This window comes from Anthonomus grandis, chromosome 9 (assembly GCF_022605725.1).
Source record: "Anthonomus grandis grandis chromosome 9, icAntGran1.3, whole genome shotgun sequence".
NCBI lineage: Eukaryota > Metazoa > Arthropoda > Insecta > Coleoptera > Curculionidae > Anthonomus > Anthonomus grandis.
The window spans coordinates 23,668,034-23,686,226 of record NC_065554.1 but is presented as its reverse complement, the minus strand read 5'-3'; the positions used below and the strand labels follow the sequence as shown (position 1 = coordinate 23,686,226).

At 33.0% G+C, this 18,193-nt stretch overlaps 3 protein-coding genes across 3 annotated transcripts in view; 1 reads left to right on the top strand and 2 right to left on the bottom strand.

The window, feature by feature from the left end:
* Nucleotides 1-3,984, top strand: part of LOC126740440 (probable ATP-dependent RNA helicase kurz) — a 29,195-nt gene extending 25,211 nt beyond the window's left edge. The window contains exons 15-17 of the mRNA XM_050446463.1: nt 3,439-3,640; nt 3,688-3,785; nt 3,839-3,984. Of these exons, the coding sequence (XP_050302420.1) occupies nt 3,439-3,640; nt 3,688-3,785; nt 3,839-3,915 (377 nt within the window). The 3' untranslated portion in view covers nt 3,916-3,984. The remainder of the gene's footprint in view (nt 1-3,438; nt 3,641-3,687; nt 3,786-3,838) is intronic.
* On the bottom strand, nt 3,966-13,247 carry LOC126740441 (parafibromin-like). Its single transcript, XM_050446464.1, has 5 exons — nt 13,092-13,247; nt 8,471-8,675; nt 8,315-8,416; nt 8,153-8,260; nt 3,966-4,104 (listed from the first exon to the last, which is right to left on the bottom strand). The coding sequence occupies exons 1-5, from the start codon at nt 13,226-13,228 to the stop codon at nt 3,976-3,978; spliced, it is 681 nt and encodes a 226-aa protein (XP_050302421.1). The 5' UTR covers nt 13,229-13,247; the 3' UTR covers nt 3,966-3,975.
* A 753-nt stretch (nt 13,248-14,000) lies between these two features.
* LOC126740279 (39S ribosomal protein L51, mitochondrial) lies at nt 14,001-18,137 on the bottom strand. The gene is made up of 2 exons (XM_050446236.1): nt 17,748-18,137; nt 14,001-14,280 (listed from the first exon to the last, which is right to left on the bottom strand). The coding sequence occupies exons 1-2, from the start codon at nt 18,019-18,021 to the stop codon at nt 14,057-14,059; spliced, it is 498 nt and encodes a 165-aa protein (XP_050302193.1). The 5' UTR covers nt 18,022-18,137; the 3' UTR covers nt 14,001-14,056.
* Nucleotides 18,138-18,193: the final 56 nt, after the last annotated feature.

Here is an 18,193-nt window from a genome sequence, read left to right as displayed (position 1 = left end):
AATCTAATAAAAAATAGTTTTATTTACAGGAGGATGCAGTTCGCTAATTATTTTTAAAACAGGACTTCAAATAGGTAGCTGAAAATTATTCTTTATTCGCATTTTTTTTTTAAGGATTAGGTATTTTAAACGACTTGTGTAAAGAAACAAATTGGTATAAGCTTAAAGTTTTATTTCATTATTTTACATATTATATATTTTTATTCACTATCAGATAGTGTATTACAACCTAAATCAGATTCATCCGATGAAGACCATTCGATCTCTTCATCAGATGAGCCTGTATTTACTGTAAATTTTAAAGAATCCAGTGCTTCATCAGAAAGGTGATGACTTTTGAAATATTATTTTTATATGTTGTCTATATGGTTGCAAATATTTATCCACTCATCATTCGAAATTTCCGCAAATTTCTGCCTTGTCAAAGTTTCGACATCCGCCAATTTAAAAGTGGAATTTCTGTTTGCTACCCAATTCTAACCAGTTGCCCAAATTTTTTCTATCGGATTAAGCTCTGGGTGGTATATGGAGGCAAACGTAACACAATATGTCCATGCTTTTCCATTAGGTCGTCCAACTTGGTTTTTACAGTACAGTTACATACTTTTTTTATTTTCAGACACTATTTCATATAACTCTGTCTTGGTGAGTTTTGCATCAAATGTAAAATTACGTTCCTTGAGCCAGTCAACTATTTCCTGCTTTTTTACTTCCAGATGTAACATTCTTGACTACAGGCACATTGTGGTAAGCTGCATTGTGTAATACTAGGACGGAATTAGGTAGTAAATTTGGAATTAACTGAAATAATCTCTCTCCCTTGGCTGTGAATTATTTGTCCCTGTTTCCCTACTTTCTTAGGTGACATCTAAAATAAAATTAGAAAGTAAAAAAATTACACGGAAAAGCACACTCTAAGCTGTACATATATACCTACAAGTTAAATACCTATTATTTTGTCACTTAAAATCAAAGTATATTTTAAATAATATAATTTTTAACAGTAATTAATTTTCATTTATTTTTTTAAATTATTAGACAATTGAATAATTTAAACCAATTTTAATAGAATCGGATTTACGTTATGGTATATGTTTGTAAGGTTATTGTACTAAACAACTAATGTATACAATATTTTTATTTCAAAAAAAGGCCATTAGGTACATTAATAAAGCCACAATTCATGTAAGCCACTTTTTATTACAAGTAAAAATTTCAACCTTTCTTGTGTATATTTAACAGTCATTATATTAAAACAGCCACTTTAACTTATAAGAAGTATGGTAATTGCTTAAGGCAAGATTCCCCATCTATTCCACAAGACACACATTTAATTTAGCACTTCCTATTCCCAAAACTGGCCAGGTGCATGATTCAATTGTCTAATGGTCTGCTACTTTTCAATCATCTGCCTAATCAAAGAACTTTAGATAGAAAGTCAACGGATTGCTTGTTGCAGGAGCGTATTATAATATTCAAGAAAATTTTAGCGATAGATTCTAAATTGCTTGTTAACTAAAGCTTATTGGGTTAGATGTTCTCTATGTACGTACATTGTCCTATCTGACACGTAATTATTGATCAAATTTAGCTACTTATGTCTTTAATTTTTAGTTTAGTCTAGATATGAGCTTTGTCATAGAATAAAGTATATTTGATTTGATTTGAAAAAAAAATTTAAACATTGATATCTAGCAATCAACAAACTCTTCACTCAGTCCAGACCAGGTCTTCTAATATATTAACGATTTGCTCAGAAACAAGGAATTATTAACTTTATCAAGAGCCTTTGAGTATTCATATAAATATATTATATTACATATATTTTCATATAAGTACAGCTTCTATGGTTAATGTCAAGTCATTTTGGTATTCAATATAAATAAAAATTATACAATAAAAATATAATAAAAATATACATGTGGAGAGACGAGGACAAAAGCGTGTTCTGGGATAATGATTCCCTTACACATATTATTTGAAAGCTGTATAGTCACAGATTCATCAAGGGCCTTAGCAAATGTTGACTGCTTGCATAATTTTGTATGATTTGGTATAATATCCCTATTACTATTTCGTTTTAAAAATCGGCTAAAAAAACACCTCTTTTCATGACATAATTGTTGGGAAAAACTATGAGACAAAGTTCAGCAATAAATTTTTGAATATGAATGGTGGAATCCTATCTGGCCTAAATGAGATCTTCGGACACAAGCTCAGAGAGCATAAAATTCCAGGTAATAAACTGAATTTCCAGTGTTTTTAAAAAATTGTCTTTGATTGAAAATCTTTAGAAGTAAATTAGTTTAAGCATGTTTATACATGGTCTTCAAAAACTTATTCTAGAGAAGTTATTGAGATGATACTTCCAGGAATACTTGAATACTCAAAATAATTCTTTGAGTTATCAAAAAAAGGAGTTGAAGTGCTTGGGAGTAGTCTTTAATTACCTAACTTAAGAGCTTAGACCAGGTATATTTTTGTTTCAAGTATTTTTAATAGATTGTCTTTTATTAAAAATGTTCTTGAAAAAAAAAGGGGATTAAATTAATGTAAGGATGTTTAAATATTTCATCACTTATTCCTGGCTTTTCAGAAACCCAAAGAAAGCAATCTTTGAGTTATCCAAAAAGGCAGTTTAAGTGCAAGGAAGTAGTCTTTAATTAATTTAAGAGCCTAAACTAAGCTTCTGTATTAAGTGTTACGTTGCCTGAAATATCAGGCACCACCCAAGGGCCTGGCCAGTATTTTGTCGATTGTCTTTGTCTTACGAGAGTGCTGCAGTTTACAGTTCAGAAAACTCAGTATTCTTACCCTGTCTTGTGCCTATATTCGCCTATGCCTCCTATTTATTAGGGAGAATCCTGAAAAATGTATGATCCATGCTTTCACTTACACTATAGCAAGAGCAATGGCTCCTTGGTACCGCAGTATCTTACTATGGAGTACTGTACTTCAATGTGTTGCTTCTGTTAAGAATCTATCCCTTTCTGCATTTAAGGGTAACATTAGGAGTACCTAATTAAAAATGTCTTTTACGTATTTGAGGAGTACCTAGGGTCCACTTGGCTGACCTTTTGTGACCTAATTGTTTTATGTGTATGTTATTTTTAGTTGCATTGTTAGTCGAGTAATTTTACTTATACGTTTTATTGTATTTTGTAGATATATGTGTTTACATTTTATAGTTTCTTGTTAACACTAAAAGATGAATAAATAAATAAATAATATTCTTAATATCATTGCCAAAAAAATACTCTGGAAAAAGCAATTTCTTGAATTAGAAATACTTGTCCAAAAAGTACTTATCAATTAAAAATCTCACTGCTCTTACTCACCTGCTTTTGTTATTTACAATAAGCAGCATGAATAGAAATCCATACTCTAGACATAAGCATAAAATCAACAGTAATTTACATATTTTTTTTTTAAATTTAGGTAACGTTTACTGTACAATGCAAGGAACAATAGGCACCCAGGCTTGGTCTTTGCCTCCTATAAAAATGCCTTATCCAGAGGGGCTAGACAATATCAAATGGTTTGCCAAGTTCTTCCTGGAGGGAAAACCCTTTAAGAAACTAGAAAAATACTCCAATATTTTACTGAGCCGACCTAATGTCATGGTGAAGAGCTGGGCAAGGTAAATAACAGTCTTTCTTGGGCTTAAACTTAAAGTTTTATTTTCAGATTACAACCAAGAACTGAGGCCTTATTGAAAGCTTTATTAAAACATCGGATTAACAGCAAAGAATCGTTGCAAGTTATATGGAAAACTGAACCTAAATGTGAGTACTAGTAATTATTCATATTTTTAATCAACTTAACATATTTTTTACAGATTTATTACAAGAATATTTAAATTGGTTGCCGCAGTCTGCCCATACCGAAGTGTCCCTACTTTGGCCCCCGTGTTAAGCAAACAAAATCTTAACATTCTTTGTAAATTTGTACAAACTTAATTTTAAATAAATGATATTAATTAGACTGTGCGGCTTTTTTTGCCAGGCGTTTTGCCTTAATTTCGGCGATTTTCTCGGCAGATAAAGATTCTGTTACCTCCTTTTCCAATTTAACTTTTTTAGGAACTCTTTCGGGCGAGTCGTCCTAAAAATATACGCTTTTAAACACTATACGCTCTTGAAACAACGCTAGTGGCGCGCTCACACGGCGTTTGCGTGCAACACCTTCAGTCAGTTCTGTTGTTGATGCTATTTTTGACACAACGTCCACTCGTTGGTCAGAAATTTAAATTGAGGACGTAGCATATGTCCTAATAGGAAAAGCTGCATCACAACACCAATTAAAATGTATCATTAACTGTTCAAACAGAATATTTGTGTTAATTTCATGAGGGTTTAAAACAATATCTTTTTTAAAATGGAATTTAAGTTCATTAATTGCAATTTGCGAAAATCCACGTGGATATACATATCTCATCATTGCTTTAATTACTCTCATGATTATACATATTACGTAATATGTCTTCAAACTTGGTATGTTATAATAATATGTCTTTATATTATAACACATGAACATAACATTTGCCTAAAAAGTGAAGATTAGCTGAAGCTATTATAACTGTTAACATACCTACGAACAAACCTGCTATTAACTAAAGCACAACACTTAATTAGGAAATAAAAAGAATGTTGACAATAACGTCAACAACAGAATGTAAATAAATAAAATTTAAAAAAACCAATAATAATAAATAGAGGGTTTTTTGACATGGAATCAAACCCTGGGGCGTATATCCAATATTAATTTTAAACCTTTTATCCCCTGATCGTGGACACCACTGTGTCCGAAACATGTAGGGAATTTTAAATAACTAAATGTTTAAAAAATAAGTGGAGGGAGACTGCAGGATTTTCATTTTACCTTAACCTACGACTCTTACTCTCATGTTGCTGTAATGGTTCCAATTGAATACCTGCCCCGAACAAGGTTGTTATCAACAATATTTTAGAAACGACAGTAAACATGGAATAACGTTGTAACCGACATAATATAGACGTTTTTACTGCAATGGACCTTAACATGTATATTATTATGGGTCATTTTAGTTTGCGAACATTGCATGGCCTTGTAACAATAATAGGTTTGCGCTGTGTGTTTTACTTTTGCTGCAAAAAAACAGCTAAATAAAGGCCGAAAGCGTAAAATAAACATTACCGAATGGAAAGATATTAAAAGAAAAAGCTTGAGGGACAGTGGACAGCCATATATAAGTAAAAGAAATATTGCCGTTCCTGGAAAAAATCGCTGTTGATGATGTGAGTAAAAAAACGTTGTAACCATCACCCATGTTTCTGAGAAAACAGTTTTTTAATGAGCGGTTATAAAATTATTGTTTTTTTCAGGTACGCGTTTGTCGCTGTAAATATGAATGCCAAAATATTACTTTGGCGAATAAACAAAAGGCATTTAAAGATTTTTATAATTTAAACTATGACAATCAGACAAGAATGCTTGCGCAACAGTGTATGGATATTGTTAATATTAAACGAAGGTATGTGGATGAAGATATTTCCAGAAGATAATGTAGCGTAAAATATCATCTACCCGTTGAAAATCAAGAAATACCAAAGGTACAGGTATGTACAAAAGCTGCAAGAAAAATTAAAATTTAACGAGCCACTGGAAGATAAAAGAGGAAGACATTCAAACAGGCCTACAGCTATACCAGACACTATTAAGGATTTAATTAATGCACATATCGAGAGTTTTCCTAAACAAGAAAGTCACTATGCAAGAGGTCGGACCGAAAAATTGTGCCTTAGTCCCGATTTAACATTAAAGCAGATGTTTATTTTGTTTAAGGGCAAACATCGAGAAGTTAAATGCAGCGAGAAGCTATACAGGGATATATTCAGGTCTGATTTCAATTTAAGATTCGGTACACCAAGGTCTGATACTTGCCAGTATTGTGATAAATTCTATGTTAAAACTATTGAAGCAAGATCGGAAGAAGAAAAAAATAATATCTCTCGTGAAAGTGAAATCCACCACAGGCGAGCAAAAAGGCATATTCTGCACTGAGTGATGACATTAAATTAGCAAAAGAAATTAAAAATATAATAGTATTATGTACTGATCCGCAGCAGGTTCTTTTCTGTCCGACTTTGAACCACTCTTCCGTCTTTTATCAAAGACGGCACTCCTGCTATAATCAAGCCGTTCACAATATGGGCACAAATGATGTTTTCATGTGTTTTTGGCATGAAAGCGTAGCTAAAAGAGGGTTCGCTGAAATAGCATCGTGTTTACTTAAATATGTTTCGACACATTTTAAACCTATGGAAAATATTGCGACAGACAGAAAACTTATTGTTTGGTCGGACAGATGCGTCGGGCAAAATAATAACTGGAGAATGATATCTCTTTATCAGTATCTTGTTACTGTGAAGTACTTCTCATCTGTTAAATAGACATTTTTAACAAGTGGTCACAGCTTTTTACCTTGCGACCGTGACTTTGCATTGATAGAAAGAAAGAAAAAAACGGCTTCTGTTTATCATCCTCGGCAGTGGATAGAAGTTATAGCAAATGCACGAGCTTCGAAGCCTTTTCTTGTGTGCAGTATGGAAAACAATGACTTCAAGGATCTTTCTCTGATGAATCGTCACTAAAAAAGGTTTCAAAATTTAAAATAGCCGAGGTCTCTCTCTTTGGCTACAAATTACAAAAGATGACCCCAAGAGTGTCTCACAATATCTTGCAAACATGGGCAACTTATTCTATGTCAAAAAAAATGAGGGGTGTTCGAAATAGATGCCTTCCTCCGATGAGAGTAGAGCTCGAGACCCTCCCAAACTTATACAACATTGTTCTTCCTATCAAAAAAGAGAAAAAGAAAAATTTGTTAGACATGTGCAAATTTATTCCATTGGAATACAGGGAATTTTACAATAATTTGCTAAGTGACGATTTAAATGTAATGGCTTATTTTATGCTTAAATGTAATGAGTTCATTAAATTCAATATAAAAAATCTAAAAAATGTTATGTTTACTTACTTCTCATCATCTTTGAGACTCACACACATACATGCTTACACCACGTATCCACACACACACACACACACCTGAACCCGACATGCATTTACACTTGAACAAAGTTGTAACCAACCTGTTACAACCTTGTTTTATGATATTACAACCTTGTTCTGCTGAACGGCTATTATTCTCTTTATTTCACCACTGTTATGAAGCAAATTAATTATTTTTGCCCAAATAGTGGATTAATATACGTCAATATGATTTAATAAATGATGTAGGTCTTTATATTTCGATAATTACTATTAGTATACAAAAAAAACTTTTCCTGTAAAATTTTCTTTTTGATGGTTACAACCTTGTTCGGGCCTCAATTGCCTATACTGTTTTGCATCTTACATTTAGACACAGTTCTCCGTGTTTGAAAGTTATGCTTAAACTATTGGTAAGCCAGGGAGCTAATGTTTTAATTACTTTGACAGTTTTGTAAGGCGTATCCTCACTAAACAAAAAATTAATGTGCCTTTCCAGAAAGTGTACTTTACAGTTAATATTAGTTATACAAAAAAAAATATTATTCCAAGGAATGCTGGAAAATCATCAATCATCTATTGTCATCGCTAAAATCTGAATTAACCGAACCGGAGCTACGAATTATTTTATTATTATTTATAAAAATAAAATCCAAACAAGATGATTTATTCGAAATTCCAGTGAGTTCATTAATTAATTGGCTATAGCCGTATGAGAATAGGGTAATAAATAACGGCTTTACGCATGTCCACAATTAAATTATCCGTAACAAAATAATAACCATAATTTACCTAAACATGCGGTACAACTTCGTCTAAAAAACTAAGAATGTAGGACACCTGTGAACCGTATATTGAAGTAAAGGGCAGTCTATAAAAACCAAGTTCAATATTCAAAACCAGAATCTCTATGTTTACGTGGTTTATGTTAATGTTTATAATGTCGCTCATCAAGTTTGCTCGTCTCTACTCTAATTTTTCTGGGGAATTATTTTCCCGCTATAGCCATTAACAGACATTTACAACACAACTGACTGAAGATGCTACACACAAACGCCGTGAGAAGGCGCGCGCGTTGCGAAATCAATTCGCGCATAACAATAAAATATAGAAACTTTTTTACCAGCACTTCAATGATTTCTTGTTTAATAGAACTCGTATCCTCGGTTTTAACACTAGAAATAGGCTGTAGCACCTCTGGTTCCAATTTTGGTGTTTTAGTCCTGGCATCCTAAAAAAAAAATTACCTTATAACGATATAATTTAAAACAATTACTGCGGTTACTTCAATGATTTCTGCTTTAAATGCACTTGTGTCCTCGGTTTTAACGTTAATATGGGGCTGTGGTACTTGATGTTCCAACTTCGGTTTTTTAATAGGGGCATTCTGAAAACATTCTAGTTTTTTAATAAATAATTTAACGCACACTAGGACACTCACCTTATCGATGGACGGACTCGTGTCAGTTTTGCCATTAAGGTACGCAAGCAGCGGTACTCGGTCTGGACGTCGTACTGCTGGAATTCCCTCCGACTCTGCTTTACGTGCATATGCGGGGTGAATCAGTGATTTATTTTTTAAAATATGCAGTAAAGTTTGCAAAGTGTAGTATTTTTTTGGGGCGTTAGCGTAACGAGGCTCTGTCCTAAAATACAAAAATAATACATAGAGTCTATACATACATATATACATGAAGTATATACTTATTACAAATATTATATTTATTTGCATAAAATTGTGTTAGAAATTGGAACACTGCCTATTTATCACAACACTCACGGGAATTTACAGAGGAATTTAATTTAATTATATCACTAATTTTGTCATGTTTTCAGACTCTATGTTTGTAGTTCAAGGAATTGAAAATGGATACACATGGTCATTAAGTAAATCCTATATGGGAAATTAAGAAATTGATTAGACATATAACTGGTCAAAATAAAAAGTTTACATTTATATGGGTTAAGGCACATATAGGGTTAATAGGTATAAATATAGCGAAATTGTAGATACGATGGCCAAAATAGGATTAAGTCAAGGAGAACCCTTATCAGACTCTTCTTAGTGATACAGCTATAATAATAAAAAGGTAGGTAGTAAATGGAATAAATCATCGGTGTTTGAGTTTTTTTAGAAAGCAGTGTTCCATAGAAACCTGGGTGTGTCTACCCAGGTCTAAGAAAGGATTATTGGCTTCAGTAAACCTCCCAGGCTTAATACAAGATAAGTTAGAATGATTTAATATTTTTAAGTTGGAATGGCCATTGTAACAAGTGGCTCCACCACAGGTGGTAATCTTTAAGCTTAATTTTTTATGATGGATTAAACTAAGCTCTTTAAATATTAATTTACCTCGTTGTAAAAAATATTACACTTAACTTACTAATATGTATTTTAGACTGAAAACACTGTTGTGATATTCTATTAAAAAATGTCTTTTCAAACTATAACCCAAGGTAAGAATCTGAACTGAAAAATGGAGATACAAAAATTACCGTAATTACACTTTTTTTTTAATATCTATTGAGTTTTTAAATTTTGGAAAGCTTAGATTACTTTTAAATAGTGAGGAGTCATAAAACTGAATTTCTTTGCCTATTTGAAATGTTTATGTATCTGCTCTAGTTCCAGCGAAACCTGTACTAAACAGTAAAAAAATAAACCTATTTACAAGTAATAGTTAGTATCTATGTTGCTTCAAATTTTCTCTTGTTTTATGTTTATATGGTTTATTTTAAGGATCAAGACCATTCAACAAATGGAGAATATTAAGAATGCAGCTGCACATTTGAAGATAGGTAAAGCCGAAGAATATAATAGTCCCTCGTTAGTATAATTTTCTTTCCGTTAGTATAATTATTTTCTTTGCTAGAAATAAACATTCCGTTTAAGTAACGGAATGTTTTTTTTTTTTTTTAATTAAAATGTAATTTTAACCTTAAGAGTTGATGATTTATTTTTACTGTCTACTAAGGAACTACTGCTAAATTGGGTAGGAGGAAATTCCTTGGTGATTTTATTAAATTTTCGTTTACATTTACTTAAACCTTTTGTAACACCCTGTAAAAATTCTACTTTATAAACTTTGCTGTTCATACAAGAAAGTTCCTAATTAACTTTTGAGTTGTAAGTTTATACATTGTCAAATTTGGACGATTTTTGATATTTTATTTAATGTTTTAACAAGCGTGTATACATTTACTATTTATATGGATCGTATAACTTTCAATTTTTTGCTATAATCTCTTTTTATAATATATGAATAGTACTCATAATATATTTTGTGAATATTTTTTCTTTAATTTCTGAAACCCAGACCTATGACCTTTCAGAAATTATATAGTGCGCAAATAAACAAACTGATAAACAATAAACAAAAGACGTTTTTTTAACACGTTGAACGCCACGTGCTCACCGGTGGTCATCATTAAAATCAGGCAGGGGACCTCGTGGTCACGGGTGGACATTTCTTGTGTCGCTTGTCAGGACCAACATTTGTTATTTAGTTTTATCGATATTTTGGACTTGGTATGACCTTAGAGTAATTATTTTTGATAAATATTTTCTTATTATGGTATCTTTACTTACTTTTTTTCATGATCTACCGGTGGTCACTTAGTCCTAGAATGTAATTTTACATCTTGGGACCAAGTGTTCATTGGTGGGCATACTGCTTTTTTTACCGTTTTTTTATTTTAATTTTATGTTTTGTTTAGGTTTTTGTTTTACAAATTAATTATTTGTTACAGAATTAATTAAAAATGACTAGAAGACGCTTAACAGATGCTGAACTTGCCGCTGAATTAGAAAATTTCACTGATGAGGAAATAATAACCGGATTTTCGGATGATTCAATCAGTGATCGAGATTTTGAGCCGGAGGAGAGCAGCTCTGATTCAGAATCTGATACTGAAGATGGAGGAAATAGTTCGGATGAAGATCCGGATGATGTTGTTCCTTTAGCGAATCTTATAAATGGCCGGAGATGGAAGCCTGTAAATGGAGACCGTTTAACATTCGATACATTTCCGAACAATACAGGAGTAAATCCCGCCATAGCTGTTGAGTTAGCTGGAAAAGATCCTGTGGATTTTTTCAACTATTTCATAAATGACGATATAATAAATCTGTTTGTTACGGAAACCAACAGATTTGCTTCACAAATTATCGGCATTACAAACTCCGGCAATCAGACGGGTAAAGAAAGAATTGCAAAGTGGGTTGATACCGATCCTTTGGAAATGCGTAAATTTGTAGGAATTATTATTTGGATGGGCTTACTTCAAGTACCACAACTAAGGGATTATTGGTCTAAGAGTCTCCTGTATCAAAATAATATTCCTAAAATAATGAGCCGAAATAGATTCGAAAACATATTAAGCGTGTTTCATACTTGTGATAACGAAAGTCCAAGAGATATGGATAATCGCCTTTATAAGATAAGTGACGCCCTAAAGATGATCCAGTACAAGTTTCAAGAAGCATATGTTCCAGAAGATATTGTTTGTATCGATGAAAGCAATGTGCCATTTCGAGGAAGGATACATTTTAGGCAATACATACCGAATAAAAGACACAGATACGGCATTAAAGTTTTTAAGCTTTGTGTAAAAGGAGGATATAGTTGGGGATTTAAAGTCTATACAGGCAAGGAGAAGACCGAGGATATAGCAGTCTCAGAAAAAGTTGTAACTGAATTGATGGATGTCCTATTAAATTCAGGAAGAACACTCTCTACGGACAATTGGTATACAAGTGTCTCGTTAGCCGATAATATGATAGAGCAGAAGACCCATATCGTTGGAACGTTAAGAACCAATCGAAAAGGCAATCCTCCAAAAGTTACTAAAGCAACATTAAATAGAGAAGTAATTGCTAGACAGAATGAAAGAAAAACAGTGGTACTAAAATGGAAAGACAAACGGGATGTGTTGATGCTTAGTACCAAACATGACGATTCAGTTACAACTTTTTAAAAAAAAGGGAAATTGTATACCAAACCAGCTGTTGTGTTAAACTACAACAAAGGGAAAACATTTATCGATCTCTCAGATCAGATGGCAGCCTACACCCCCTACTGTCGCCGTACTGTAAAATGGTATAAACGTGTACTTTTTCATCTAATAACTGCTAAGACAGTTGTAAATGCCTTACATGTATTTAACAAGGTAAATAACAAAACAAATGAATATAACCCGATTTAGAGAATCTATTGCTTCGGTCCTGGTAGAATCTACTGATAATTTGGATATGCCATTAGCTGCTCGCCCATCAACTTCTAGAGAGTCCCAAAGACAAGCTCACACATTAAAGGAAGTGGAGGGTCAAAAGAGGGTGACTAGAAAGAGATGTAAAGTCTGTTATACAAATATGTCAAGACAGCATAATTCAGCCTATGCTCGAAAAAATGCTAAAAAGGCGAACACATTTGTCAGCAATGTCAACAACCAATGTGTATACCATGTTTTAATGACCATAAGTAAATTATTTTTGTGAAATTGCTTAAGAATAATGTTAATTTGGTTTAGAATGTTTTTCCAGTTAAAATGTCCACTGGTGGGCACGTGGCGTTCAACGTGTTAATATGGAGATTAAATAATAAATAAAGTCCTGATAAAAACAGTCCCAATCAAACACTTTTATAATCTGCCTACTGTAGTTTGCGAAAGAACCACACATTTGCCACTAATTTTAAGTGAAATTCAAATTTGACCCCATAATCGAATTTCAAATTTCCCGCTATTATGACTTCACAAACCAATTTTAGAACTGCTCCTCGACATTCAGAGGGCGCTCTCAGACGACGGTTCAGTGTTCTAATGAAATTTATGAACCTTTCGTATCTAAGAATTCTATTACATAAGTATTAATTGTATGGGAAGTACAAGTGAACTGAGAGAAAATAAACAAGTAATTCATTTACAAAAATAATTATTTACTATTGTGCACCACTCACCGCTCCCTACAAATAAAAAGTTCGAATTTTCCCCAAGACTAATAAGGCTTCCACTAATATCACAAATAATAATATTATTTAAAATTTACTTAGGATAACACTTACCACATAATGTACCGCGTTTCAACGTCTTTCGGCCAAGACAGATCTCCGAAGTAAATACGTCCATCTTTTTCGATAATTTCCATTTGGTTCATGTTGTACTCGCGAAGTAACGTTAACGGATCCGCCATGTTGCTCATATGTTTTAAGTAAGACAAATGACAGAGCGATAGTAGGCAATATTATGGAATGGCCAAATAAATTAACATACATAAATAAGACGCGTTGCCGTCTGCGCAGAGAGTAGACAAACCTAAATCGCCAGGGCAGACAACCAACTTGGTTGTCTCTGTTTAATCTTAAGACAGAAAGGTTAAATGAACATATGTGTGCGCAACGGCTTTATTTACGAGATATAGGATGTTAAACTTACGTAAAAAAAAATGGGTTTTCTTGAATATCTTAAATACCCTTTATCCGGTATTCTGTATTCATTTAGCTCTAGTATAATTAAATTTTTTAGTTTAGTTGCGTACCTAAACTATTTTTAATCTGAAAAATGCCCGCCACGGACTTTTATGGATTTTTTTACCCTTTTTAGATAAAACTTTTACTAAATTTATTGTTTTATCTGTCAATATTTTATTAATTGTTTCCTATTGAACAATAAAACTTTGATTTAAAATTACTCAAAGAACCTCCAGTCAAACTTATTAAACATATATTTTTTTATTTATATGAGCATCATAATTGACATCCAATGTTTTATTATATCCAAGGACATTTTGTATAGAAAGGTATAAATTACGTAAACTAAGTAAGTGCAATTGTAATATTATATAATATAACATAATAATAATATATAAGGAAATTTAAATGATCTTTATTTTTTAAGCCTGTGAACATGCAACAAACTATACTCACTTTACAATTTAATAATCATTGTTGATGTCCTCAATAAAAAATCAAAAATATCTTATAAATTCACTTTTTATTTAATATCTAATTAACCATTACAAACACACTAATTACTGTTTAGAAAATCCAGTTTTCGTCTTCATATTTAAGAACTTATACAAATAAGTGATCCTCTTTTCGAGCTGGTGCCATTTTGTTGGTCTCGCTAATGGATATACAGTTTGGCCCAGCATCTTTCTTTTCCTAAGCATCACTTGCATCTCATTACCACCAACTCCCCTAAGCCATGGCGGTATGTTATACAAGATCCTTGACGGATGCATTCTTTCATTACCTAAGAAATATGGATAAAGGTCTAGTTTAGGAACTTTTACGAAAATCACACTTAAAATTATGGGGAAAGGCTTAAGGTAAACATCCCTAATATTAGGCGTCACGTTTTGGTTGATTGTATATCTATTAAGATTTTTTTTTTCTTGTTTCCATTCTCAATCCTGGGCAAGCTACCTTTAAAATGTATGTTATTTTAACTATTTGCCCATGGTGAAGTAACAAATTTTTAATTGAATTTTTTTTCAAAGAAAAAATGTTAATATGGAACATTAACCCTGGAATGCTACTTGGGGTACATTTGTACCTTATCATTAATCATATCTCAAGTTAAATGGAAGTGGGCGGGGGAACGAACGCCGACGTCTTATTAGTTTCAAGACGCGGCAAGTCAGTTCGCGTGCGACAATTGACATTGGCACACGGTTTTTTCTTTTCGAGATTTGTGATATTTGGGGTTAGCGCGTACCCCAGTGTAGCAGTTTAGGTTAAATATACTCTGTGATTATTTTGCTTCTCAGTAGATTTTGGTTATTATTATTATATGAGTAAGTATCTTTTTTTTGAAAAATATTTCTAAAATATGTCTATAATACTTTGAAAATATTTTAGTTTTTTTTTAAGTTATTATATTGTTCTTTGATTTTTAAGTTATTATTGATTTTCTTTGTTAGGCTGCACGAATAATGGCTGGGCAGAAAAAGTTCTTCGACTTAACAAAGCCTGAAGATGTCGGAGAAATTCATCGCATTCTCTATGAATCTGATTCAGACAGTTTTTCGGATGACAGCGAGGAGGAAGATGCCGTTATACCTGATTTTAGAGAGGAGCCAGAAGAGGATGAAATACACGGCAATCAAATCAATCTTAATTCTTTTATTGCACCAGAACAGACTCAGGATACCATTCCATCTGATACAGATTCGGAAGATGACAATATACCATTGGCAGAAATACAGGCGATCAACAGAGATATGGTGGAAATTTTACCAGTTCCTACCAAATTAAGGGGTAAAAATGGGTTTATGTTGTCAGGTAAGAAAGGCGCAATTCATCGTACACCAACACGAAATCTGGTTTTGCATTTACCTGGAAACAAAAATGAAGCAAAACATATAACATCGGGAACTGAAGCTTGAAAATTATGTTTCACTCAAGAAAATCTCGATAAAATTACCCAATATACTAATAACGAGATCCAAGTTCAACGATTGAAATATTCAAATAAGAACGATGACCAAGATACTGATGCACCTGTTATTACGCCAGTAGGTAAGAGACCCTCTTGGACTAAGGATACAAACAGCATTGAACTCCAAGCACTTTTCGGGCTATTTTATTATGCCGGTGTTATGAAAATGGCCGGAGTTTTGACCAAGGAACTATTTGATAAAGACACAGGAATTCCAAGATTCCGTGCTACCATGCCCGAGGCACGTTTCAGGTTGTTGATAAACTGTCTTCGCTTTGATGATAAGCAGTCCAGAGCTGAAAGAAAAGAAACTGATAAGCTTGCAGCTTTTTGAGAGGTATTTGAAAGGTTAATCGTTAAAATGAAAAACCTATATACTCCTTCAGAATATATTACAATTGATGAGCAATTGGTTGGTTTTAGAGGGCGATGTCCTTTTAAAATGTACATCCCTTCAAAGCCCAATAAATACGGAATCAAAATTGTGTTGTGCTGTGATGCCAAAACAGCTTTTGCACTTGATGCTGAAATTTATATAGGAAAAGGTTCTACACCAACTGATGTTCCTGTAGCTCAGTATTACTGTAATAAGCTAACCAGTTCTGTCAAAGGAACAAATAGGAACTTGACCATGGATAACTGGTTTACTTTTGTTGAGAGCGCGAAACATCTTTTTGAGAGGAAAATTACAATTGTTGGTACTGTGAGAAGAAATAAAAAAGAAATTCCTGAGTCGTTTTTGGAACTCAAAGAAAGGAATCAAAATTCTGCCATGTTTTGCTACAGTGGACATCTGACACTGTTATCATACTGTCCACCCAAGAGTGCTAAAAAAGCAGTAATTATGCTTTCGACAATGCACGAAAAAGGTGATGAGCCATTTACAACCAAGTTACCAGAAATTATTCAATTTTATAATTCTACAAAAGGAGGAGTGGATACTTTAGACCAGTTGTGCCACACTTATTCTACTGGTAGAAAAACACGTCACTGGCCATTATGTCTGTTCTATAATTTGTTGGATATTCTGGGATATAATTTAATGAATGTTTTGTGTGGCTCTGGTGAAGTGAATAAAGAAATTGTAAAGCACAGGAGAGAATACCTCAAGAAGCTTGCCCTTGACCTGGTCAGACCGCACATGATGAGTCGTTTAGAAGCTCCAACTTTGAGGCGCGAACTCCGTGAAACTATATGTAGGGTCCTCAAGATAACCACTTCAGAAGAAGTACCTACTAGGCTTACAACAACAGTGGGTAGGTGTGTGCTTTGTCCCAAAAGAGAGGATCGAAAATCGAGAGTAAGCTGTGCTGTATGCAAAAAGTTTGTGTGTTTGCAACATAAAAAAAAATATGCTCAGTGTGTGCCGCATGAACATTTTATTATGGATGTGCGTAAAAAAAAAAAGGTTCTTAGAGACTCGGTTTAAGTTATTATTTTTCTATAAGTGAATACATTTTTCGTTTTTCTAAAATACGACGTGTTTTATTTGGTGTATGGTTGTACCCCTGTGCAGCAGATGCAGAGTCGGAAATAAGTGTAGCATTCCAGGGTTAAACAGGTCTCAAATATAATATATTAGTAAGTGTTCGTTAAGCTTACTATTCCATTCTCACTTTCCTTATTTCTAGTACAGGCAAAACACCTGTAATACTTATTTTAGACTTACAACTGGGAGTTTAATTTATTATTATTTAGATTAAGCTTGCCTCGAGAGCTCCTCGCTTTGCTTTGAGAAATTTTTTTAAATATTTATTCAAGTTAGGAAACATGTGATAAAATGTATATATTATATTATTGCATAAAGTACATAATCACTTAAAGTAAGCAAATCTTTTATGCATTGAGTACTTACTGTAGGCATTATTTTAGACATTCCTTCCTTATCAACTTTATGGGTGTCTGTGTTTAAAAAGTACAAAATCATTAGAAATATTTATTGTTAACTGTTTTGGTACATGTTTATTGGAAAAATTGCAATTAAACTATTTGGGCTTTTAATACCTTACAGCTTTAAAGTAAAGAAAAGTTTTTTATTGAAGAATAATCCCTTCTGTTATACTATGTAGTCTGCACACCCTGCATAAAACATGTGTCTACAAATTTAGCCACAGAGGCTATTAATTGTAAGGCTCAGTGAGATAGTATTTTCACTTATTGTACAAAAGCATTATATTTGCTAAAATGGATTTCTTTCATTAATTGAAAAACTAAGCAATTTCAACTTAATCTCTAACTTTTTAGGAGTACTACATAAATGTATTACAAAAACAGTTTACCTAAAATGTCTATGTAGTCATTCTGTCCGAAAAGAGCCCTCTTTTCATTCCATGCGTCCTTAGGTTTATAAATCGGCATTGGTAGTCTCTCGGCATCTTTTGGCCTGGGCAATAGCCCTTTTCTATCTAGACCATCTTTATATCCGTATCTCCGCACAAGGGGTCCTTTTGCAATTTTTTCCGAGTGATACCTGAAGCGAACAGTGGTGATTTGTGGAGTGTAGACTTGAAGAGTTTGTACTATAGTTTTAGTTAAAGTTGACGGCTTAAACATTTTATCGGTTCCTTTATAAATAAACTAAAATTAAAAAATGTTTAAAACATTTTCTTTATTTCTTAGAGGTTAGTTTAATATGGCAATAGAAAAATCAGAAAGTTAGGTTAAGTAGCATGTTCACTTGTCAAAAATTTGACAGTTCTGCCTACAGCTGATTCTGAAACCTAAC

Coding starts and splice junctions, on each gene's coding strand:
- LOC126740279 (XM_050446236.1), bottom strand. CDS start 18,021: ATGTTTAAGCCGTCAACTTTAACTAAAACTATAGTACAAACTCTTCAA. Junction 14,281..17,747: donor TGACTACATAGACATTTTAG/GTAAACTGTTTT, acceptor CATATTTCTTAG/GTAATGAAAGAATGCATCCG.
- LOC126740441 (XM_050446464.1), bottom strand. CDS start 13,228: ATGAGCAACATGGCGGATCCGTTAACGTTACTTCGCGAGTACAACATG. Junction 8,417..8,470: donor CGAGTCCGTCCATCGATAAG/GTGAGTGTCCTA, acceptor GAATGTTTTCAG/AATGCCCCTATTAAAAAACC. Junction 4,105..8,152: donor AAGAAATCATTGAAGTGCTG/GTAAAAAAGTTT, acceptor GTATATTTTTAG/GACGACTCGCCCGAAAGAGT.